We start from the raw sequence: 26139 nt of genomic DNA, 5'->3' as shown, positions 1-26139 counted from the left end.
ACAGCGCTACTGGGAAAAACAGAGCTCATGGCTACCTCTCGACTATTTTTGCTGCCACACAGGGGCCAGGGAGGGGGAGAAAGAGAGGGATAAATTGCAGCTCTGCTAGCCATGTCATCACAGGCGGACCGCAGACCTCCCGAAATACTTAGATGGCATCGCTGAGCAAGGAAGAGAGAGCCGTTTTTAGCCTCTGACGTAAAGTCAACCAGTAAGTGCACTTTAGGGCAATTACATGGCTTTCAAATCGAAACGAGTGCCTGGAGTATCCCAAAGAGGGTAAGAGGATATCTTGCCTGCTTCTCCGCGCTGACGCCGCTGCAATCATAACAGCAGCAGCCTTTGGTTCAGGAGAAATCAGCCTTTGAGATACAGGATTTGAAGATGGCTATTCAGCACTGCCAGGAATCTCAGGCAGGGAGAGCGGGGCTGTCACACTCAGGTCATGAGAACATAAGAAGTGCTCGACGGATCAGGCCAAAGGAGGCCCATCTTAGTCCAGCACCCTGCTCTCCTCACGGTGGACATGAGCGCATGGACGCCCTCCCCACACCCAGGACGGATAAAATAAAGTAGCTCTTCACACAGCCACTGATAGCTCCCTCCTCCAAGACCCTGTCTGATCCTCTTTCTTTCTTTTCCTTTTTAAAAAAATTGTCTTTATTGATTTAAAATACAATCACACATTACAGATGAGTACAGCAGAGTTGAACCCGAAAAGAAAAGAAAAAAAAGAAAGAAAGAAAGAAAGAAAGAAAATACATAAAAAGAATTAACAATAACAAAAAGAAAATCAGTTTAAAAAGCCAATTATTTATACAGCATCATATCTTATCCAATAAAGTCTTCTGAGAAAAACTTCCTATCGTTCTCACTGTACTTTTTATGTCGTCATAATTTTATCGCACAGTTTGTTTTATAACATTTTCTATTTATTCTTCTAAGATGTTTGTTTGTTTCATTTGTTTATTATATACAAGCATCATTCAATTCTGCTAGGATAATATCGTTATTACAATATATCCTTATATATTCCTTGAATAGTTTCCGTTCTCTGTTATGCTCTTTGGTTCAGGGCTCCCCTGACTTTTCCAGTCAGCTTTGCTAACTGAAAATACTCACTCATGAGTGTTTGCCAATCTATTATTGTTGGTGATCCTCCTTCAAAGCCAACCAGGTCAGTGACCTTCACTGTCTCCTGTGGCAGGGAGTTCCACAGATTAACGAGGTGCTGCATGGAGAACGACTTCTGTTCAAGTGTCCCGAAAGCTCCTCCGTTCAGTTGCCATCCCTGTGACCTGACGACCCGAAGAAGAATCTGGTTCGGCACCCTGTACTCAGAGGGGCCAACCGGGGACCTCTTTGGGAAACCCAGAGGCTGCACCCGAGTGCGAAAGCATCTCTCCCCTCCTGTGGTTTCCAGAAACTGGTTTTCGGCAAGTACAGAGGCCGAGTTGGACCATGATGACTAGTGGTTAGATCTCGCATGCAGGCTTCCCTCTGGGGCAACTGGTTCACCACGGTGGGAATAGGATTCTGGACGAGAGGAGCCCCCGTGGGCCTGATCCAGGAGCCAGGCTCTTCTTCTGATGCTCTTAGGCCTTGGATGAGCAGTTCTGACTCCAAAGTTACATGGCTTTCAGCAGCAGGCAGAGAGTCTGTGACAGGTCCCTGGGAGCACCAGAGAGAAACCGAGCGCAGTCGTGCCACACTTGGCTGCTATTTTTATGCTCTTAGAGAGACGAAGTGTTGGCACCTTGATCTGTTTCCTGTGCAGGTAATTGCGTCTCGCTTCGCAACAGCTGCTGGAATCTGCACAAACCGCTCCATGCGCTCTTGGCAGGGAATTAAAATTGATGGTTTCCTACTAATACCACTTTTAAAAAACGCCAGCTCTTCTTTTTTTAATACTTATTCCTTCTGACATCCCAGGAGGGGATTCAACAGCCCTTTTTCCAAAGCTGGTCCAAGAAAGGTTGACGTCCCTCGTTCGTAATGGGTCAGAGCATGGCGCTGATTGCGACAAGGTTGCAGGTTCGCTCCCCGTATGGGACAGCTGCATATTCCTGCAGTTTCCAGTAAAGGCTTTGCTGCCTCTGACTTTTGGAGACAGAAAACAGCTATCATGGGTAGCGGCCTTTGATCACCCTCTACTCCTCCATGAATTTGTCTCATCCTCTTTTAAAGCCATCCAGATTGGTGGGCATCCCTGTCTCCAGTGGGAGGGAGTTCCACAGTTTAATTCTGCGCTGCATGAAGATGTCCTGAATCTTCCAACATTCAGCGTCACGGGATGCCTCCAAGTTCTAGAGAGAGGGAGAAAAAGGTCTCTCTGTCCCCTTCCTCTGAGAAAACCCAGTTGACATTTGCTGGGATTCAGCGGTGAGCAGCAAGTTTCCCCGCAGGGAAGCGGCAGGGGAAAGCGAAGCGTGTGCTCGTCTTTTCTCTAAACTTAAAATGTTTCAACCTTTCTTCTTAGGGGAGCTACTCCATCCCCTCCATCGTTTGGCCCTTTCCTGAACCTTTTTCCCCCAACTCTGTGATGAATTGTCGCCAGCAGCGGCTTCCAAACGGCAGGCAGCAAAGGCAGCCTCTGATTCCCAGTTGCTGGAGATGCCAGGAGAGGAGAGTTGCTCTTGAGCTCGGATCCTGCTTGAGGGGTTTCCCATGGTGAGAACAGGATGACGGACTAGATGGGCCCTTGGCCGGATCCAGCGAGGCCCTTCTTATGGTCTTATGTGGATGATGAATCAGCGCAGCTTGAAGGCCAGCCATGCCCTTTGCTTCCTCCTCCTCCTAGTCACCCATCAGCGCCAGCCGTGTGGCCAACTCTGCCCTTGGGGGAGCAAGAGAAGACCCCACAGCAGCCAGGCAGCAGCAGCAGCACAGCAGGGAAAACGGGCAATGGGGCCGGGCGGGCGAAGGAAATTTCTGTGCTCGCCAGTCCTGCGCGGGATGCATGCAGCAGATCCGGGTTCTTTGCAGAACAGGGCAAGGAATCGCTCGGCTGCAAGTCAATATTGACTCTCTCTAGCGAGCTGGGAGGTGACAAGAAGGAGAAAGCAGGCATGTCGGTGGCAGGCACCAATTTCCAGGCTGTAGTTCAGTGGTAGAGCACCGCTTCGCAGGCGGGTTCAACCGCCACTGGCATATCCCAGTAGGGCTAGGAGAGACCCCCATTTTCCAAAACCCTGGAGAGCCCCTGCCAGCCAGTCTGGACGAAGCTGAGCTCGATGGGCCAAGGGTCCGACTTGGTAAATGGCAGATTCCTATCGCCAAATCATAAACTCCAGCCCCATTGCAGGGGTCACAGCTGAAGGTTCCTATGTTCCCTGTTATTTATCTATTTATTTTGTGCAATGGCATACGTGGTCTAACCCAATTTAATCCCCCGCGAGGCTGGTCAGGGTGAGAGGCAGTGGCAGGCCCAAGGTCACCCAATGAGCTTCATGGCCAAGTGATGGCATCTGAACCCTGGTCTCCCAGGTCCTAGTCCAAGACTCTAACCACTACCCCACACTGCCTCCCATAAGGTTCATAAGCCATACGATTCATTAGATTCACAATTTAGGGAAAGGGCGGTGACTCGGTGGTAGGTCACCTGCTTGGCCTGCAGAAGGTGCCTGTTTTGAGCCACAGCGTCTCCAGGCCGGTTGGCAAAAGCGCCCCTGCCTTAAACCCCAGACAACTGCTGCCAGTCTGTGTCACACAATACTGACCTAGGTTAACCAGTGGTTTGTCTTGGTTCCGGTGTTCCTAAGCCTCAAATCCCAAATATGTTCTGGCATCTCAGACTTTCTGAGAGCTTCGCAGAGACTCCAATGCGACTCAGGACTTTGGAGCGAGCTTTGCAAGACCTCGGCCCCGTAGCTGAGATGTACAGTCCAGAACTGGGCGTGTTCGGCCAGAAGTAAGTCCATAGAGATCGTAGGAACATGGAAATGGGGAGTTGGACCCCGGACAGAGGGTCATCCCAACCTCTGTTTACAAACCTCCAAAGAAGGAGAGTCCATTCCACTGAAACCCATTGCACTGAAATCCTACAGAGCAGCAGCTCAAACACCTAAGGAAGACACAGATATACTGCAAAAGAAATGATGAAGCAGATGTCAGGATGAGCTTGAGTTTGTATGGGGACACCAAGACAGGACACATAGCCTTACCGATTCAGGAGAAGCTTCTCTCCTTGCACGGGGCAGCTGGGTCTTCCCGCCTTGCAGGGCGTTGGATCCTCGGAGTCCTTTCCGATTCTACAATTCTCTGATTTTCAAGCCCTCTTTGATGAGCCCCAGGCCCAGAGCGGAGAAGTGGTGGAATGCAAAATCCCCCGAAGCGATTTGCCCTCTGGAATCCACCTCGCACGGAGCCTGCTTTTATCCTCTTCAGCTGGAAGATGTCCACCAGCTGATACGAAGTTCTTGGCCCTGTGCTCTCCCTCCCTCACGCCAGCCAGCCGTCGGGTGCGGGCACAAAGCTCTGAGTGCGATTCCAAAGGGGCAAGTTTTGTTTCCTGGGCTTTGGCTGCGAGAGGGGCCGACGGGAGCGCCATTCCGGGCTCCCTGGCTGTCACAGAATCATAAAATTGTAGCATCGGAAGGCACCCCAAGGCACATCTAGTCCAACCCCACTGCAATGCAGGAATCTCAGTAGGTGGAAGGGGACCATCTATTCAGTCCAGCCTTGGCTACACAGGCCGGCAGCACCTCTCCGGGGTTTCAGGCACTGGGGATTGAACCAGGGTCCTTCTGCGCGCAGGGCAAGGACTCTACCACTGAGCTAAGATGCTAGTCCTCATAGTTTTGAATGAAGGGTTCAACCAGGAACAGAGGGAGTTGCTGTATAGGGAGCCAGACCGTCGGCCTCTCTAGCCCAGTTTTGTGTACACCAGCCGGGATTTTAGATTAGTCTTTTCCCAGTCCTGCCTAGAGACTCTGGGGGTTGATCTCGAGGTCTTCTGCATGCGGCAGCGCTTAGCTGAGGCATCTCCAAACACTGGGCCTGAGAACAATGAGGTCCAATGGGTTGCGTTTTGCTTCCCAGCCCCCCCTGAGCTGCACAGAGCAGAAGTCCCTGCCTTCTCTCCTTTCCACATCGTCATGACCGACCCCAGCGACCAAGACATGTGTCAGGAAAGGTTCCCAACATCCAAAATGATGGCCCTTTTCATTTAATGACAGTTGTGGGCTTCACTTCTGAAGAGCGCTGCCAGTAACCACAGGGAAGGGAGAAAGGCAGGGCGTGGGCAAGGCAGCCAAACGGCAAAGTATAGGTGTGCGGCTTGAAGATGGGCTGCTTGTAAAGGGGGTCTGGAGACGTGGCACAGGATGCCCTCGGGCCTGGCAGCCTTCGGCTGGGTCTGCTACTCACTGGCAAGGCAGCAGCCTCTGTGCCCCTTCTCTGAGCAACCCTGGAAGAATTGCGCCACCGACACCAGACAGACGTTTTCCTGCAATCCTCTCTCCATGTTTGCAGAGCTCTAGGAGGAGCCTGGCTGCAGGATCAGGCCAATGGCCCACCTAGTCCAGCATCCTGTTCTCACAGTGGCCAACCAGGAAGCCTGTGGGAAACCCACGAGTAGGATTCGAACACAAGACCAATCTCCGCTCTTGGGGTTTCCAGCAACCACGGCGGCAGAACATAGCCATCCTGGCTAGTAGCCGTCGACAGCCGTCTCCTCCTCCATGAATTTCACAGAATAATGACCCCAGGGTTCATCTAGTCCAACTCCTTGCAATGCAGGAATATGCTGGTGGCCTGCATAAGGATCGAACCCACAACCTGGGTGTTACCAGCACCGGGCATCTCCTTTCAAAGCCATCCTAGTTGGTGGCCCTTGCTGCTTCCTGTGGGAGGGAGTTCCACAGATTAATCACATGCTGCCTGAAGAAGGGCTTCCTTTGCTCCGTTGTGAATCTTCCCGCATTCAACAAGTTCTAGAGTTACACGGGAGGGAGGGAAACCTCCCCCTCCGTCTACTTTCTCCCTGCCATGTTTGATTTTATAAATCCCATCACCTCTTCCTTGCCTTTTCTGGGGACTGAAAAATCCCAAACGTTGCAAACTTTCCCTGCAGATGTGAGTTGCTCGCTCCCCTTGGTCTGGTCCACATCAACAGTCCAGCTAGGGCATCATTCTGGTTCTTCCGGATGAGTCTCAAGGTAAGAGGCAGGCACCACCAAGGAGAGGACAGAAGACCTTTCCAGGGCCTTGTCCTCATGGACTCCTAGCGGACTGGTTGGATGGGTGAGGACCATCCTCTGCAAGCGTCTCTCCACGATCTTCCTTGCCCTTCCTAGTGTTTTTTTGAGGGGGGGAATTGTGGTGTTGGTTGTGGGGTGGATTTGCATTTAGGAAAGTCACCCAGTTTGTTCAAAGGCTGGTGGTTCTGCCTCAACATTGGCAGAATCCGGAAAAACGGGTTCGGTGAGAATCAAAGCATGATAAGGACCAGGTGCAGAGCAGTGATGAGAGGGAGGGAGGGAATAGGAGGAAAGTTCATGAGAAAGAAGATATGGAAGAAGATATGGAAAGGTTCTTCTCCGTCTCTTGTAACGCTAGAACTCGCAGATATCCCATGAAGCTTTGAAGATTCAGGACACCTGGAAGGAAGTCCTTCTCCATGCATTGCACAGTTAAACTACGGCCTTGCCCCAAATCCCCAACTCCGCTTGTCCCATAGCTAGAAAGAACAAGTCAGAGCGGTTTTCCCCTTGTTGCGCTCCGTTCCCAAAGAAAACCCGCAATTTAGCTCTAACAGGAACAGCTTTCCACAGAAAACCCGACTGCTGTTTGCTCTGATTGAATGCTAAAGAGTAGGAGAGTGAATGAGCCCCATGAAGCATTTTTTGTTAGGGATTGTAGGAAAAGACCTGCCAAGGAAATTGAAGAACATATTTACGTATGCGACAACAGCGGCAAGAGTCTTAATAGTGCATGGATGGAAGAACGAAGAAATCCCGACAAAAGAAACTACGGCAAGGGAAACTAATGGAATATGTGGAACTGGAGAAACTGACGTATAAATTACGTGAAAAGGAGTCGTGGCCGACTCTGGGGTTGCGGCGCTCATCTCGCTTTACTGGCCGAGGGAGCCGGCATACAGCTTCCGGGTCATGTGGCCAACATGACTCAGCTGCTTCTGGCGAACCAGAGCAGCGCACGGAAACGCCGTTTACCTTCCCGCTGGAGCGGTACCTATTTATCTACTTGCACTTTGACGTGCTTTCGAACTGCTAGGTTGGCAGGAGCAGGGACCGAGCAACGGGAGCTCACCCCATCACAGGGATTCGAAGCGCTGACCTTCTGATCGGCAAGTCCTAGGCTCTGTGGTTTAACCCACAGCGCCACCCGCCTCCCTCCTTGGTAACATATAGACAGACAAATTAAGGATCATTACAATTTGATAATACACAGAAAATAACATGTGCTTAAAAACCAGAGAGAGGAGCTGAGGGAAGTCCAGGAGGGTGGGTTTCTTTTAGGGAGGGGGGGAGGGAAAATTGGGGGGGGATGAGGATGATATGTTTTTGATAAATTGTTATGTTGAAATTTTCAATAAAAACTATTTAAAAAGAAGAAGTAGAAGAAGAAGCCCCATGCTTGACCTTGCTTGGCCACCAACTTGGATGACTTTGAAAGAGGATTGGGAGAATTCATGGCTGTTTCTGAATACCAGTTGCCGGAAACGGCAGGAGGGGAGAGGGGTCTTGTGTTCGAATCCCGATTGCGGGTTTCCCACAGTCATCTGTTTGGCCATAGTGAGAAGCGGACTCTGGACTAGATGTGCCATTTGGGCCTGATCCAGCAGGATCTTCTCCTCTTCTTTTGCCCTACTGGTTTACAATCTAGCCATGCAAAGGCCAGAGGTTTTTTACACGCATGTAAACACGCACGCCCCTCCATCCAGTTCAACAGCAGAATTAAAGTCGGAGCAAAACCACTGGAGGAAGTTGCAGAGCAGAGCCACTGAGGGGTGTGGCCAGGAGAGAGTCTCAAGGGCCAGAGAGAGACGCCCAGAGGGCCACATTTTGTCACTGGGCCAGAGGCTCTCCATTCGTGTTTTGGAGAAACGTGAGATATAGAGCATGGCAAACAAATAACGAAATGGTGCACGTATATTTTTGTTACACACCGAACTCTCACTGTTGCACAAATCAAAACAAAATAAAATAAATCAAATTAAATTTAAAAATTCCTTAGAGACCAACTAAGTTAGTTATTGGTATGAGCTTTCGTGTGCATGCACACTTCTTCAGTTGCACAAATGCGTAATTTAATCCCTTCCAGGTCTGAAAGCTCAAGGCTTCGGCTCAAGGCTGTTTCCATGAAATGCTGCCTCTCTCGGCATCTGCACAAATCATTATCCTAGCAAATGGGTAGGGAAACTGTTCTCCAGCCAGCAGACACAAACTCCCACCCCACTCCCTTCGATATCTGCGAGATGCCGGCCCGATCAATGCCCCATTTCCAGGGCTGGCACACATCCTGTGCTTTGAAACTTCCCACAAAGGAGAGTCACCCACATTCCAAGGGAGCTCTTACCCTCAGAAAGGTCTTCCTAGTGTTTAGTCGGAATCTCCTTTCTTGTAACTTGAAGCCATGGGTTCGAGTCCTACCTTCCCGAGCAGGAGAAAACAAGCCTGCTGCCTCTTCCATGTGACAGCCCTTGAGATATCTGAAGATTAAAAGACGCCTGCTTCTTGGGAGAAAAGCAATGACAATCCTAGACAGCATCTTAAAAAGCAGAGACATCACCTTGCTGACAAAGGTCCGCATAGTTCAAGCTATGGTTTTCCCAGTAGTGATGTATGGAAGTGAGAGCTGGACCATAAAGAAGGCTGATCGCCGAAGAATTGATGCTTTTGAATTATGGTGCTGGAAGAGACTCTTGAGAGTCCCATGGACAGCAAGAAGATCAAACCGATCCATTCTTAAGGAAATCAGCCCTGAGTGCTCACTGTAAGGACAGATCCTGAAGCTGAGGCTCCAATACTTTGGCCACCTCATGAGAAGAGAAGACTCCCTGGAAAAGACCCTGATGTTGGGAAAGATGGAGGGCACAAGGAGAAGGGGACGACAGAGGACGAGGTGGCGGGACAGTGTTCTCGAAGCTACGAACATGAGTTTGACCAAACTGCGGGAGGCAGTGGAAGACAGGAGTGCCTGGCGTGCTCTGGTCCATGGGGTCACGAAGAGTAGGACACGACTAAACGACTAAACAACAACATTCCCTGAACACTATACTGAGTTGGGCTGCCTTATGTCTAAGGTCCCTTTTTCAAGTGGGAATTGTCTTCGAGGCTGCATCCTCGTCTGTTAAACACATGCCATCAAGGAGCGACAGCCTCTGTGGTTTGTGTGAATCATGCCTTTCCACATATCCATAATGACAGGGAACAGCAGAATGCGAGAAGCGCCCACTTTTCATGTCAGTTGGGAAAACTCAGCTAATGTTGTTTGGAAGCAGAGCAGGGTGGCTGTTTAAACATTAACTAACAGGCAGAGTCTCATAAGTGAGACGTGTCATTTGATGCCAAGATGAGCCAGGCTATCGGCTGTTCCCAGAACCGGCTCCCTGCCAAAACCTTTCAGGGTTAGATTGCGCTCCATGACGTATCCTGAACATCTATTGAGGGAGAAACTGACCAGGGAGGAAGGCAAGAGAGATGAATGGCAGGTGCTCAAACAAAACAAAGCCCCTTCTCTCTTCCGCACAATCCGTTCATTTATTACACCGATAAGGAGCGTCATAAAATAATCTTATCTAGCCGCGGTCCGAGTCCAAGAATATAAAACAACCCTAAAGCTATATACTGCAATCGAGCCACGATAAGATTCTAAGCGGGAACCGGAATAGAAGCCCAAATGCAAAACTGGCACAATAAAATATAAATTAAGCCTGCCACCGATAACATGAGGACTTGATCTTAAAAGGATGGGGAGGATCAGGAAAACCTTAACCTAAAGAACCACAAAGGGGGTGTTGGGTGGGCTTCTCTTGGGAGAGCGTTCCATAGATGTGGGGCCACCACCAAAGGGGGGTGTCTCTCTTGTTGCCCCCTCTGAGCTTCAGGCTGAGGAACCCCACAGAGAAGGGGTTTCCTAGACCTTAGGATGCAGGGAGGCGTGTAAGGGACGGGGTCTTAAGTACTGAGGTCTCAAGTCGTGAAGGGTTTTGGGCACCTTGCCTCAAAAAGGATATTGTGGAGTTGGAAAAGATTTGGGAAAGGGCAGCCAAAGTGGTCAAGGGAGGAATTGGACTGACTCCCTTATGAGGGAAGGATGCAGAATTTCATAAATGTCTATCCTGTCACCTCCAGGATTTGGGGAGATCAGTGACTTCACGAAATTTCTTCCCTTCCCTTTCCTTTCTACAGTAGTTTTCTTACAGATCATCTGCAAACTGAAAGCAATAAATCTGAGAAAAATGTTTTGGGAGGGGGGTATTTTTTGCACCCACTCAGATCACATGCAAGCTAAGCACCTCAAGCGTTGTGATCTCAGTCCTGATTCAGCAGCTTCAGCCCTGAGCACCTGCTCTAAGGTCTGAGGTCTCAGCAACGCACTTTTAGCAAAACTTATCTTAATGATAACGGACGCGGGTGGCGCTGTGGGTTAAACCACAGAGCCTAGGGCTTGTCGATCAGAAGGTTGGCAGTTCGAATCCCCGCAACAGGGTGAGCTCCCATTGCTTGGTCCCTGCTCCTGTCAACCTAGCAGTTCAAAAGCACGTCCAAGTGCAAGTAGATAAATAGGTACCGCTCCAGCGGGAAAGAAAACGGCGTTTCCATGCGCTGCTCTGGTTCGCCAGAAGCGGCTTAGTCATGCTGGCCACATGACCTGGAAGCTGTACGCCGGCTCCCTTGGCCAGTAAAGCAAGATGAGCACTGCAACCCCAGAGTCGGCCACGACTGGACCTAATGGTCAGGGGTCACCTTTACCTTTATCTTAATGAACGCCAGAGCAGTCAGGGTCTTCAAACGTCTCTGTTACCAGGAAAGATAGATCTGGACTATATAAAGCAGATCACGGTAATGAAAATAAAGAAATGGGGAAAGCAGAGAATGAGTCATAGCTGCCCACAAAGTGTAGCGGAACATTATGTAAGTAAAGGACAGTTTTGTGGATGAGGCCTAGAGAGGTCTCTGCTGACCCAGGTGCACAGCTGTGCTGGCTCAGGATGATGGGCTTTGTACAGTGGTGCCTTGGTTCTCAAACTTAATCCGTTCCGGAAGTCCGTTCCAAAACCAAAGCGTTCCAAAACCAAGGCACGCTTCCCCATAGAAAGTAATGCAAAACGGATTAATCCGTTCCAGACTTTTAAAAACAACCCCTAAAACAGCAATTTAACACAAATTTTACTATCTAACGAGACCATTGGTCCATAAAATGAAAGCAATAAACAATGTACTGCAGTCACACAATCAACCAGTCAGTAGCTGAACTGGGTTCCACACAGTCACAAAACCAAGACAAAAAAAGAGCCACAAAAACGCAAAATAAATAGCAAAAACAGACAGACCTCAGCGTAACACTCAAAATGGAAGTGTGGCACTCCAAATGGAGAACGTTCGGCTTCCGAGAAAAGTTCACAAACCGGAACACTTACTTCCGGGTTTGCAGTGTTTGGGTTCCAAGTTGTTTGAGAACCAAGGCGTTTGAGAACCAAGGCGTTTGAGAACCAAGGTACCACTGTACAGTGGACCCTCCGGATATGAATTTTAATTTGTTCCGGGTGTCCGTCTGCACCCTGAAAATTCTGTAAGCATGCATGCGTGGCAAAACCCAGAAGAATGCTCATCCGGGTTTGCCGCGTTCGCAACCCGAAAGTTGCATTACCCGAAGGTAACGTAACCCGAGGGTCCAATGTAGTCTGAAGCGCCCAGAGCATGTTGGCAGGGGCTGATGGGAGTTGTAGTCCAAAACTTCCAGAGGACACCGGGCTGGCAAAGGACCTCAGGCAGTCAGGAACCAGGAGAGAAAGGGACTTAGCAAATGGGCAGAAGGCCTGCACAGCTTGGGAGGTGCCTGGTTCCACGCTGCTTGCATATCCTGTTTTATCCGTTATCCTTGACATTGTCCTGTTCTGACGGATTGGTTGCTTGTTTTGTTTGTGCTTGGCTGCAAGGCCGCCCTAGAAACACCATTTTGAAGGGCAGGATGTCATTTGTTCTATCCATAAATCAATAAATCAGCGATCGGGGGTGGGGGGGGCGAGTCCTGCTGCTCCCAAACAGCAGAGAAGGAGGGGAAAGCTGTTTCTGGACTGGACAACTTCCAGACGCAAACAGGGGCTCAAAGGAGGAGCTGAATTCCCCTCTGCGCAAATTAAAATAAAAGGAGACCCCACCTGTAGTCCAGACCAGTTAAAAGCGTTAACATCTCTTTTGCTGCCTGCGAGAACCGATAATCCCCGTTGTCTAGAAGACAGGAAGACAGGCCTTGAGAAATTGGATAGAGGAAAGTGTTCTCCCTCTCTGAGAACACTCAAACTTGCAGGCATCCCATAAAGCTGAATGTGGGAAGATTTAGAACTTCTTCATGCAGCACAGGGTTCAACTATGGAACTCCCTGCCACAGGAGGGCAGTGGTTAGAGTGTCAGACTAAGACCTGGGAGACCAGGGTTTAAATCCCCACTTGGCTATGAAGCTCCCTTGGGTGTGATCCTGAGCCAGTCACTGCCTCTCAGTCTAACCTACCTCACAGGGTTGTGGTGGGGATTAACAGAGGAGGGGGAGAAACATGCAGGCCACCTCAAGGAAAAGGCGGGATATACTGTATTTTTTGCTCCATAAGACACACTTTTTTCCTCCTAAAAAGTAAAGGGAAATGTCTGTGCGTCTTATGGAGTGAATGTGTGGTCCCTGGAGCCAAATTGCCCAGGGGTGAAAAGCAGATTGTGTTTTTTTGTTGTTGTTTTTTGTAGAAAGAGGGAAGGGGTGTTGAAACGAAGCCGCTGAGCAGCTGATCGGCAAGCGATCAGGAGGGAGATAAGGGACGCTAGCGATAAAGGAGGCTGCCTGGGAGTGGGGAGGTAAAAGCATATGGATCCTCAGGATTTTTGCATTGGATCACCCCAAATTCTCCATCAGATCACATAGCATGTCCATGGCTACAGCCTGCACCAAAAAAACCCGCACCCACTGTTTCGTGGGGCCGCAATGGCACAAAAACGTGGTTACAAAGCACGGATCCACATGGATCCTCAGGATTTTCGCACTGGGCTACCCCAAACTCACCGCCAAATCACATGTCTGTGGCCACAGCATGAACCACAAAAATCATACATCCACTGTTTCGTTCAGAATATTATTTTTTTCTTGTTTTCATCCTCTAAAAACTAGGTGTGACTAGTGGAGCGAAAAATACGGTAAGTGCAACACAGAAAGAAAGAAAATTTTAAAAGAGGATCACACCCATTTGTGCAGGAGGATAAGGCTGTGCAGGGGTGAGGGGAAAGGCACTTTGCGCATGCTCACAGTCACTTTTCTTCACTACTTCAGTACTCCAAGACAAAGCCCCAGTATTGAAAACAGGCTGCCAGGCTCAGCTCCAGACCAGCACAGTTTCTATGGCTGCCATATGTCTGGATTTTCCCAGACATTACCAGGATTTCAAGGGAGGAAGTGACGTCCGGGGGGAATTTCCGGAGGGTGGCGCTTTGTCCTGGATCTTAGGCAAGTCAATCGAAAAATCGTGGGTTTTTGGGTGGCTTTTCCCACCAAACTTTTGGGGTGCTCTGGTTTCTACTTTTTGAAATATGGCAACCCTAACCGGTTCTCTCTTGGCAACTGCAATCTTTAGGGAAGGGCAGGAGACTCAGAAGGCTGGAGGCGTCTCAAGGACGTGCACAGATGTGGGAAAGGCTTATCTTTTTATGGAACCAGTAAATCAAAAGGGCAGGTGAAACTGTCAGGGGAAGAGGAAGGACAGGAAAAGAGGAAGAGAACTGGTCTAACCAGATTCAGAGCTGAGTTCCCACTTACTGCTAGGTCTCCTTGTTTCGAAGGCCTTGTTTCTGACAGGACAGCCCTGATGCTCACTTAACACTAAGCCGTGGTTTATTAAACTATGGTGAAACATGGACCACTTATAAACACCATCTCCAACTCTTCGAAAGATTCCATCAGCGGTGTCACTGAAAAATTTTACACATCACTTGGGAAGACAGGCAAACAAATACCAGTGTACTGGAAGAAGCAAAGATCACCAGTGTCGAAGCAATGATTCTTCAACATATAGTCGGAATCTCTTTTCTTGTAACCTGAAGCCATGGGTTCGAGTCCTCTCCTCCAGAGCAGGAGAAAACAAGCTTGCTCCATCTTCCATGTGGCAGCCCTTCAAAGATATGAAGATGGCTATCCTATCTCCTGTCAGTCTCCTCTTTTCCAGGCTAAACATACCCAGCCCCTTCAACCACTCCTCATAAGGCTTGCCGGACTCCAGCTCCCATCAGCCCCAGCCAGCATGACCAATGGTCAGCAATGATGGGAGTTGGGAGTCCAGCCACATCTGCAAGGCCACAGATGTTCCCCTACTCCTGTCTTTAGTGGAACAAGGGTTTGATTCTGCACGAGGCAGCTTTTCATGTTCCTAAATAGATCCCAAACTTCGCAGCAAACCGCCTAAGGAAGAAGCCACCCTACTTGTTAGAAATGGTAATTGAAATTAGGGCATTTTTATTTATTTTTAAGACGGACCGTTTTCGGATCTGAAAAGATACAAAGCTGCCGTTTCCGTCTCACAACTTCGGCAAGGATTCTGTCGCCTGCATTTCACGCCCTCGGTTTGCTGAAAAGTGCAACTGTGCAAACATATTATTGCTAGCAATGTGAACAAGAGAACACGCTCCAAAGATGTCTATTTCTCAACGCACAAAAAGGACTCTTCTTTTAATGGAGAAAAAGTTAGTGTCAGTAGCAAACTTGACACTAAAAATTAAAAGCAGAGCTGGATTAAGGCCTAGGGTACGGTCCACTGAAAATGCTGTGAAATCGAGTGGTAGGTCAGCACAGTTGCATAAGGCAATGGACAGGGCCCTGAATTTCCATCCACAAGTTGGATCTGTCAGTCTCACCCTTAGCGGCATCCAAAATCGGCTGAAGTTGCTCCTTCACTCTTTGCACAGTTAGGGATGGATAAATCTGTCAATCTAAATTTCTCTGTTTTCCACTCTTAAGTGGAATTTTGCAACAACCACAACAAAAGTCCTTGTGACAATTAGGCAGCTTTTAAGGGAAGACTTCTCCTAACTCACCCACCTTTATCTGCAGTTTGGCCAATATACCCATTTTTGCAAAGCAGTTTTTGCTCACATCATGCAATTTGTATGCCGGTGTGGTGCAATGGTTAGAAGGCTGGGCTGTGATAAGAGAGTTGGGAGAGGCAGGTTGTTATAGGAATTCTAAGGTCTCATATATATAAATCATATGTTCATAAATCTACAAGGCAAACACATACATAAGTATATAAACCACGTGTCTGAAATAGTATAGGAGAGCAATCCCGAAGTCATTTTGACTCAAATATTCTCTGCAGTGAGGGAGGAAATGGAAAAGCTCCCCCATTGTCTTTTGCTTACCAGCCTGTGACCTGGATTCAGGAATTAAAGTACCGTATTTTTTGCTCTATAACTCACTTTTTCCCTCCTAAAAAGTAAGGGGAAATGTGTGTGCGTCTTATGGAGCGAATGCAGGCTGCGCAGCTATCCCAGAAGCCAGAACAGCAAGAGGGATTGCTGCTTTCACAGTGTAGCGATCCTTCTTGCTGTTCTGGCTTCTGAGATTCAGAATATTTTTTTTCTTGTTTTCCTCCTCCAAAAACTAGGTGCGTCTTGTGGTCTGGTGCGTCTTATAGAGCGAAAAATACGGTATTTACCATCACAAAAGAATGGCCAGGCTGCCCAGTTAAAGCAATCAGTGACCATTATTAGGTATCCTGGCACACAGGATTTCTGCTGTAGACAGCCTCCTTCTGTGATGTATGTATGTTGTTTTGGGGGGTGGTCTTGGGCTACGAGGGGGGGCAATTTCATAAGTCTTTACAGTGTATAAGGGCTTGCGCACCACTGTTCTGGGTCCCTCCTGCCTCCTGCGTGTGGTGAGTGGCGGGGACCCTGTTGCAACAGTTAATAAAGATCAGGCTTAGTAGCTGCTTTGCTTCTCAATATTCTCTAGTTGGCCTCTGTTGTTTTCTCCTTCCGATAGGGGACCTTCTTAAGGAAGGCTCTTAGATACCCCATAAGGGGAAAGGAGCAGGTTTTTCTTATAACAGTTAGAATGCCGGGCTGGGATAGAGCGCTGGGAGAGACCGGGGTTCAAATCCCTGCTCAGCCACGAAGCTCACTGAGTAACCTTCAGTGGGGACCAGCCCCCAGCAGGTAAAACGACGTAGCCCACCTTGAGCTCCTTCAAGGAAGTAAAGGTAAAGGGTAAAGGGGCCCCTGACCATTAGGTCCAGTCGTGGCCGACTCTGGGGTTGCGGCGCTCATCTCGCTTTACTGGCCGAGGGAGCCGGCGTACAGCTTCCGGGTCATGTGGCCAGCAGGACTAAGCCGCTTCTGGCGAATCAGAGCAGCGCACGGAAACGCCGTTTACCTTCCCGCCGGAGCGGTACCTATTTATCTACTTGCACTTTGACGTGCTTTCGAACTGCTAGGTTGGCAGGAGCAGGGACTGAGCAACGGGAGCTCACTCTGTCGCGGGGATTCGAACCGCCGACCTTCTGATCTGCAAGTCCTAGGCTCTGTGGTTTAACCCACAGTGCCACCTTCGTCCCTTTTCCTTCAAGGAAAGGTAGGGTATAAATGCAATATAGAAATAAAACGTGCATTTTCCTGCACACAATGATGTGCAATTTTGTTTATGTTTCTGGGCTGGAAAAGGGCACTGCAAGATTCGGAGATGTGGAAATTTCCAACGATGGCTGTGTTGCACTTCACTTTTGTTTCGGAAGGTGCAAATCAGATTCACCTACGAATGCTACCTGAATCAGATTTCCGGCCCCATCCGAACCCAAAGCGCTCACCAATCTCGGAGAACAGGTGGAGAGAAAGGGCTGGAGACACATAGCGCCTAGGTTTCTCTAACGCAGAGGAAAGGTAACCTTCTTCCTGCCCATTGTGGCTGTTTCTCTGTCTGGCTTTGAAGCCTGAATGCAGGCCTCTGAAGCAGAGACAATATTCTTCTCCCTTTCCCCTTTCTTTTGAAGGAAGGGAGAAACAGGAACCTGTAACCTCTCTTGCCTAAGTGTGAATTTATCCGCCAGAGTGAGGTGCCAACCCTCCAGCAAGGACTGATAGAAGCTTCTCATTTACTCAACAATGAACTAAAAACTGCCTCCCCCGTGGAGAGTGGGAAGCTTTGTATCAGCAAAGTGTAAATGCCGAAGCAAAATGAAGACTCTTGCTTCTAAAAAAAGACACACACCCCTGCCTCGCCTGCTTCTCAAGGCTGGCAAAGAATCGCTTTCAAAGGACACAGTGAACCGCTTCCACCTGAGTATCTCTTCAAATTGCCACCTCTCTTCTTCTGCCAGGTTCTCCTCTACCTTACACGCTACTCGCAAGGGTTCAAGGAGCAAAGCTTTCCCGGCGCCACACCCCAGCGGTGCTGGGAAACTGCACCGGTTTAATTTCCGCCTGCTGTGCAGCAGGGAAAGGCGTGGTAGGCCTGGCACAAAATAAGGTGTCCAACATCTGCCCTTCTGCTGAGAGAAAACTCTTGCCTCTCTCCAAATGTAGAAGCCTAAAAACCAAATTACCTTTTTGTCCGCCCAATGTCTCGTGTGTGTTGTATTGGTGTCTCTTGGTGTGTGTGGGGGGGGGCATAACCTAAAAACCTAAGAAGAACTTGCTGGATTAGGCCATTGGCCCATCTAGTCCAGCATCCTGTTCTTGCAGTGGCCAACCAGATGCCTGCTGCAAGTGTGATAAGAATTTTAAGGTCTTAGATATATATTAAATATTCATAAATGTACCAACCAAGCACGTACATAGACCAGCACAGGAAGACCGACCTGAAACCATTTTTGATTCCCAAACTGACCAAATGTTTTCTCTGCAAGGTCAAAGGAAAATGGAAAAGCCTCCCCATTGTCTTATCCTTCACAAATCCTGTCTTAAGGGTATGTCTGTCTGTGTTTGAATAGGGTGAGCCTGTGACCTGGCTCAGGAACTAAGAATTTATCATTACAAAAGACTGGCCAGGCTCCCCAGGGTATCCAATAAAGTAAGCATTAAACAGGTAACCTGCCAGACAGGAGGTAAACAACACACTCAGATTTCTGCTGTAGACCACCTTTTCTGTGATGTAGGTATGATGTATCTGGGGGTGGTGGGCTTGGGTTACACCCCTTCTGTGATGTATGCATGATGTATGGAGGGGTGGTCTGGAGCTCCAGGGCAGGGAATTTAAAATATTAACACAAGCAGGATCTGAAGTGAACACAGGAGCCCTCTCCCCTCCTGTGGCTTCCAAAAACTTCCATCTTGGCTCAAAGTCCTCGATAGGCCTCGCCTCCTCCATCAATTGGCCTACTGGTCTTTTAAGGCTATCTAAGGTCAGTGGCCATCCCTGCTCCTGTGGCAATGAGTTCCATAACTGGGCTTGGGATGCAAACCTATTTAGCTTCACCAACCAACGCCGCAAGTTCGTGCCTTGAACGCAAGTCTGCAAGGGCCTAAGAACCTGAACGCGCCATCTGCAAAGTTCTGAATGCCAGGAAGTGGGCTTCAGGTTGAGAAATGCTGCCGGGCTTTTGCACAATTTCATGCTGGCTCTGTTGGAGATGAAACAGCTGGACTCTTAGATAAGAGCAAGGGAAGCTGTGTAATACCGAATCAGACCAGTGGTCAGGCAGGGATCTCTCCCAGCTTTCCTGGAGAAGCCAGTGAGTTTTGAACCCGGGACCTTCTGACACTGACCAACACTACCCCCTCCCAATGCTTTCTATGTGACATTTACGAACCTGTAGCACCTTAGAACACGTGTCTTTTAAAAAATAAGAAATGCCTTTTTGCTTGTGCAAAGTTTGCGGGGACGTTAGATGACAACTGTTTCCTCAGCGTTCATTCATATGTTAGCACATGAAGTCCTTAACAATTTGTACCGGTTCACCCTTGAAGTCGCCTTATCCACATACGTCCCCTCAGAAAGTGATGGATTCTTCACCACAGGCAGTTTTTAAACAGAGGGCGGATGTCCATCTGTCATATAATATTGCATCTTGTTATATTTATTGCTGTTATTTAGCATTACCTGACATTTTCAGAAGGTAAGATTAAAATCCTTTGGTTTTCCTTCAAGCAGTTTATGTGCTCCTTCTTCAAACATAGCCTTACCAAGCTACATGTTGTCCAATCACAGAAAATAATAGCAGGTTTGAATTGCTTACACCCAAAAAACATATTCTTAAGGCCCTCAATGAAAAATTGGGTTTCAGCCCCTAAAACGACACGCTACCTTGTGGGACATTCTCCCAGTAGAGCTGTGCCCTTGTTATCTACTTATCAAATGTATTTTCCCACCTTTTTCTCCAGGGAGCTCAAGGTGGCCTAAGTAATGCTCCCCCTCCTCATTTAATCCCCCCATCGACCCTGCAAGGTAGGCTGGGCTGAGAGGCGGCCACTGACCCCCAAGGCCACACACTGCATGTGGCCAAGTCAGGATTCGAACCCGGGTCTCGCAGGTCCTAGTCCAACTCTCTAACCACCACTATACCATGCCAGCTCTCTTGGTTTCTAGCCATGCGTAAGGTCTATCCATCTCCTTCTCTGAAACTCTCAACAGCATGGGTAGGCAAACTAAGGCCCGGGGGTCGGATCCTGCCCAATCGCCTTCTAAATCCAGCCCGCAGACGGTCCAGGAATCAGCGGGTTTTCACATGAGTAGAATGCGTCCTTTTATTTAAAATGCATCTCTGGGTTATTTGTGCGGCCTAGGAATTCATTCTTTTTTTTCTTTTCTTTTTTCAAAATATAGTCCGGCCCCCACATGGTCTCAGGGACAGTGGACTGGCCCCCTGCTAAAAAAGTTTGCCGACCCCTGCAGCATCCATTGACCTCCCCTCATAAATCTAACTCTGAAGAGCAGCTGGTCAGCTGCAAACCCTCAGGGGAGGCCCTCAGCTCGGTCCCACCACCCTCACAGGGACGCTTGTTGGGGACGCAGAAGAGGGCCTTCTCGGTGGTGGCTCCTCCCAAGCAACTTGAAAACCCCCTCCCTAGAGAAGCCAGACAGACTCCCTCCTTGCTGTCCTGCCACCAGCAGATGAAGGCTTGCTTGTTCCAACAGACTTTGGGGATCTGACTGCTTTTAAGGAAAGGGCTGTTGCTTGCTGTTTTTGTTGCACTTATATGTATCGTTTTAATAGATATACATATATATGTGTGTGCTTGGTCCATAGAGTACGGGACTCTTAATCTCAGGTTGTGGGTTTGAGCCCCACACTGGGCAAAAGATTCCTGCATTGCAGGGGGCTGGACTAGATGACCCTCTTGGTCCCTTCCAACTCCACAGTCCTATGATTCTATGATGAGAGAGAGAAAGAGTTTTAATTCTATCAATGTTTAATTTGCTTTTTGGTTATTGTTTGCCCTCCCCTTACATTTTTAGCAGTTCTTATTTTTAACTGTAAGTCGACGAGTCCCCGTCAAGGAAAAAGACAGGGTATAATTAAATATATTATAACAACAATAACCACCAAGAGTCATCTACCAGGTGGTGCTACACTTTCGTTTATGCCTCTGTGCCTTTCTCAGGAGTGAGGTTTCTGTGTGTGTGTGTGTGTGTGTGTCTTTCTGAGAAGGGAGAATAGATGAGATTACAAACTGCAAGATGGGAAAACAGATTCCGGGCCTCTTAAACAGCTGCCTCATTTCAGCATCTCCAATAGATGGAACTGATCAACTGGAGGAAACAAGCTATCATATCTCGTATCTCCAAGCCCCCACCCTGTTGAGGCACGATTTTGGAGGGTAACCGTTCCTCTTAACCGAGCCAGAAAAAGAAAAACGTTTGGTTCTATTATTTTTCAAGAGAAAATAAAAGAAATTTCTTTCAAAGGCTATGCCTGGATCAAGAGATGCAGGCAGATGGACCTGTGGAGCTGAGGTGGCCAGCTTTCTCAAAATGCCTCTGCTGCTGTGCAGAAACAGCTTGGTACCTCAATATCTGCCACCGCAGGCAGATTTCATGTTTACAAAAAGCACGGTGTTTATTTCCAGGCTGCAAAAAAGCTTCACCGGGAGATTTCCACAGACTGAGCTGCCGCCAAACTGCACAAGAGCACTTCATATCATTCCCTCCTGCTTCTGGTCACTTGCCAAGCCTAAAAAGGATCTACGTTTGCTGGCGCTCAAGGATCTCTGAGGCCCGTCCTCCAAATCCACCTCTTTAAATCTGTGGCGAATGAATCTATTCCTTGACACCACTTAGCCGTCGTTCTGCACGGATGCAAAGCACGGAAGGAGCCACCAGAGCGCATTGATCCTTGTTGCTGCTTAGAGACAGCGTCTCGGAGGCACCAACTGACCTCTGGCCCCAGAGTGCCGGGTAACGTTAATGGGATGGAAACATCCGTTTTCCCCCTCGGGAAACCGATCTCCCTGCTCCATCTCTTTATGTGATTAAGCAAAGAGGATCTCTGCTAAAAAGCTTCAGGCATACGAGACAGAAGGAGACAGATGAGGAACGGGGAAAGGAATCATATTTTCACAGCTCTCTCGCATGATGTAGGGGGGAAAAACTTTGGGTCGGCTCCTATAACTGTCTTTTCAGTCTGGTTTGGTTCTCCTCTTTGCCAGAGTGATTGGTCTTATGAACATGGTGGACTCTCCTTCGGGAGAGGTTTTTAAGCAGTGGTTGGATGGCCAATAGAACTGAGGCTGGAGGCAACGAACTGCGATCTCAACACCCGTTGGACACCGTAGCATTCGCAAGACCCAGAAAAGCTGACTAACAAACGCCACGTTTAAAATGCATGTGTGAACTGGCTCACTGTGTATCTGAACGACATGCAGGGTATTTGGCAAAGCCCGAGCATGAGTTTTCTCTATAATTATTAACATAATAATTAATAATTATTATTCTTAACAAAGATTGGTATCCCGCCCTTCCTCCCCTCCCAAAGGAGTCCTGGATGAAGAGAAGCCCTTCCTGTACAGGAGAAAGTGGGTATATCTGGAATCACTGTTCACTACATCTGTTTGCGGACCACTTCAGCAGCGTTGGACATCATAAAACAGAGCTTTACGGCTTATTTTCACCAGATAAGAATCTGACCCATTGCTTCTTTCAAAGACTTGCATAGTCTACAAAGACTTTCTAAGACTTATGTTTGTTTGGTTCTATGTTTTCAAGAGAATCCATCAAGAGTGCCTATTTTGTGACTTTCAGAGATTTATAAGATTTCTGTTTATTTGGTTTTGCAGAGAGTGCATATTTCATATATTTCATACTGTTCAATGTTCTGTATGGATTATATAAAGAGTTCATATTGACATCGCATTGTTATACTTGGTCATCGTGTTGCCTTGGCTATTACTGATAATTGTTTGCAACACAGGGGTTTAATTGTTTGGTTACTTTCTGTATAGCAAGCAGGCATAGAGGGGAGAGGCCAGCTGAGCCCCTAACTCCTTGCATAGAAAAGGGGATCTCCAAAGCAGCTTCTCCCTCCCCTGTATGAAAAGTTGCATGTGATAAAATCCCCTGGTTCAACCAACCTTGCCTCCGTCAGAAATCCAGAAGGGGGCACCGTGTAAGACGCCAGGGCCACAGCCCTACCCTGGCTCATAGCGAGATAATAATTACTGCCTCCCTTACAGGGTGGTTGCGAGTATTAGGAAGACCATGTATGGGAGGCACTTGGAGCTCTCCGAAAGCTGTGGTGCGTTGCAAAGCTCAGAGACAAACAGGGTTAGGAATTCAGATATATAAGCTAGGCGCCAAATGGCTCCTTAAACCAGGGTTGCAGTTGCCAAAATGGAATGCCTAGTGGCCATTTGGGGTCCAGACGACTCAAAAGTCGTATTTTTCCGTGCGACTTTTTGGTACCTGTGGAATTGGTGCGTGAAAACAGTCCTGAGCCAAGGATCCACAGGTGGTGGAGACATCAGGTGCCATCCTGGCTCCCGGGTATCTTCACTTGGTCGCAAGTGGCTGATAGCCAGGTGCAAAATGTACCTAGCAAGTTTTGAATGCTTGGAGAGCATCTCCAGGGGACGGGGGGGGGGGGGCACTAACCTGAAACCTGAGAGAATCACTGTCAGTGAGTGAAGGCAATAAGCTTCCTCTGTTCTTAAAGAATAATTACATTAGGGCATCCTCCATTTATTCTATAGTAGTTAGCATGTGGTGTTCAGCCAAAAGCAGCCAAGATTCTAGTTCCAGTGGAACTTCAATGCTCTCTGGAGAAAACTCTCTTTCCCTGCCTGACCTACCTCACAAGGTTGCTGTGTTGATAAGGAGGGAAAGCACCGGAGTGATTCAGGGATCATTATACTGCTTATAGGATTCAGGGAACTTTGCATCCTGACCAACTAAATGCAACGTCGCCCCTGTAAGGAAGGCCAGCATCATCTTAACCCGATCGAAAGGGGAGTTGCTAAGTTGGACAGAGGGTGATCTCGTGAAAGACTCGCACCAGGAAGTTCCTGGTTCACAGCGCAGTGAATCACTGGTGGGTGGGTGTTTGCACTGCAGCCTCCCTGGAGCTTCAAGGACAGAGTTCAGGTGACTTAGAAGTTCAAATAAAAAAGACCAAGATATTCAGGTTTGCACAAATGCACCCCCCCAAAAAAAATTTAAACTTGGTGCATGCAGGGAAAGGAAAACATAACCGGTACATTATATGTTTTCAGCTGGTATAAAAGCATGCGCATGTTCCGCTTTCTCAGAAGTCTTCATCAGTTTCTATCTGACAAAGAGTTCTGTGAAACCCGAAAATCTACATGTTCCAAAACGGCCCAGTTCAAGACAGCACAGCGCTTTGTAACTCCTGCCCTTTTGTGAGTTATTAATCTGCCGCTTTTCTTCTGCCTTGTGGGACTTGCTTCATTTTGTGGCGGTGACACTGAGGATTGCGCAACTGAATTTCTAACGAAATGCCTTATCAAGGACTTCCATGCAGCGGTCAAAATGTCAGGTTAAGAGGACAACCTGACTTCCCAGCAAAGTGCACGTTAGGTTTCGAAACTTCAGTCGCCAGGCCTTCTGGCGCGGTTGGTAGTCATACGTGACAACTCACAGGAGTGGTGCAAGGTCACAGGTGCCCTCTCACACATTTCCTTTTTGTGAGGCTCGCATGGGACAGGTTCACTATGGGCTGCAGCCCCCTGCATATTAAATACCTCAAAACGCTACGTCTGAAAACTGCCTTGGGTTTCCTGCGTCGACCCCAAAAGAGACAGAAAAGTAGAAGTGGCAACTGAGGGAAAAGAAAAGTTGTTAATAAACAAGAGAATTAAAAAACAACAACCTTGCCAACCAGGGCCTGTGGCCTGAAGCCACAACAAAACCCTGGTTGCTTGTGCTGGGCCAGATCCTTCCACGCTCCACGGCGCATTCCTTACCTTGATCTTGTGCAGGGATTTCTCTGCCTCAAGGATCTGGATCCACACGACAATCCCAGACTTGTTGTACGTGAGGCTCCAGCCGTCGTCAGAATTGCACTCCGTCCGGAAGTGGTCGAAATCTCGGTCGTCCGGAATCTGCACGCTGTCCCGGGTGGACATGGCGTCGAAGTTAAGATATATAAGCCGGCACAACCAAAACTGTAAATTTCGGCGTGTCTCAGCAAAACGAAAAGCGGGCTGAGATGTGAAACCTGCGAGATCTTCCTTCGGTTTCCAAGCCAAAACTGGAGAGGCCGGTTCTATCCTTTCTCTTTTTTTTCCCTTGTAAAACTGATTTCGCAGCGATTATGAAAGAACAAGGAGGTTTTTGTCTCGGATCAGGGGGGCGGGGAGAGCACGAGGCAGGTGGAGATGGAGGGGGAACTAAGTTAGCCAGAGAAATCAGACTTGGCAGAGGCGTCTCTCCCCAATGGAGAGGTGTTCCCCTTTTGCCAAGGCGAAAGCGGACATGGATATTAGAAGTATAATACTTAACAGCAGGCTGCAGAGAACTCCTGAGTTCTTCCTTTTCGTGGCGGAGGAGGAGGGAGAGGAGGAGGAAAAGGGGCAGAGCCACCAAAAGGAGACGGAGAGAAGAAGTCTGTGTGGCTTTGGTCGCCTGCCAAAGCCTGGCGCTGCGTTGCTGTCGTGTCCTGTCGGAAACCAGCCGCGCAGGTGAGTCACAGCATTAGATCCAGCCCTCCGGGAGGGAACAGGTGAGAGTGGAAGGACTTCCTCCTCCGACAATTGGCTCGGACTCGTCGTCGTCCTCCCTCCGCCCTCCTTTCTCAAGCGCTGAAACCTTCCTTCCCCTCTCAAGAGATGGCTGCAAGAGGAAAGGGGAAGACCCTTCGACAACTCCTAGGAGAGTTGTTCTCCTCCCTTGCGCTACGGGGGAAAGAAAAGAAAACACGAAGAAAGAAAAGCTGTCTGTGGGGGGAAAGAAGCGGCGATGGCAAAGTGGTCCTTCCTTGGGATGCAGGGAGAGTTCAAAGGATGCTCGCCAGGCAGGGGAAGAGAGGACCAGTCGGGAGAAGAGCCGGTCCCTGGGGCCAGGCAGCAAAGCAGGCGCGCAGGGCGCCCCTTCTCTCCTCCTAAGAGAGATGGGGGCAGATGGGCTCACATTGCCAAGCCAGCGCCCTCGCCCCCTGCCTCGCGCCTGATGCCCCCCCTTTCCCCCTCTGGGCAGGCACAGGCCCCCTCCCCACACCTCGCTGGCCGGGATGCAGGCCGGGCGCCTCCTTGGAAGAATCTGCCTGCCTTTTCTCTCAAGGATGCAAAAGCAGGCGGGGAACAAGGCGAGACACACACACACACAGAGACACTCACCTCCCCGGGCGCCCGAGGCTTCTGCTGGGTCCTACTGTCCTCTTTCTAAAAGGAGGAGGAAGGATGCTCTGAGCTTTCAGATCTTGGAGGGAGGGACGGTGAGCGGCGGCAGCCTGGAAGAGCTCCCCAATTTTGCAGAGAAACCATCTCCTTGGCGGGCTTGGTTATTGCGCATCCTTGAGATGCTGCTCGCGTG

General features: G+C 48.9%; 1 protein-coding gene across 1 annotated transcript in view; it reads right to left on the bottom strand.

Moving 5' to 3' along the window:
* The window catches only part of STARD10 (StAR related lipid transfer domain containing 10), a 55330-nt gene extending 29400 nt beyond the window's left edge, over positions 1-25930 (bottom strand). Inside the window, exon 1 of the mRNA XM_081002398.1 lies at positions 24573-25930. Coding sequence (XP_080858524.1) covers positions 24573-24734 — 162 coding nt within the window. The 5' untranslated portion in view covers positions 24735-25930. The remainder of the gene's footprint in view (positions 1-24572) is intronic.
* Positions 25931-26139: the final 209 nt, after the last annotated feature.

This window comes from Podarcis pityusensis, assembly GCF_964106645.2.
Source record: "Podarcis pityusensis genome assembly, chromosome: 4".
Classification (NCBI taxonomy): Eukaryota; Metazoa; Chordata; class Lepidosauria; order Squamata; family Lacertidae; genus Podarcis; species Podarcis pityusensis.
Note: the sequence above shows the minus strand (reverse complement) of the source record. Positions and strands in the feature narration are given on the sequence as shown.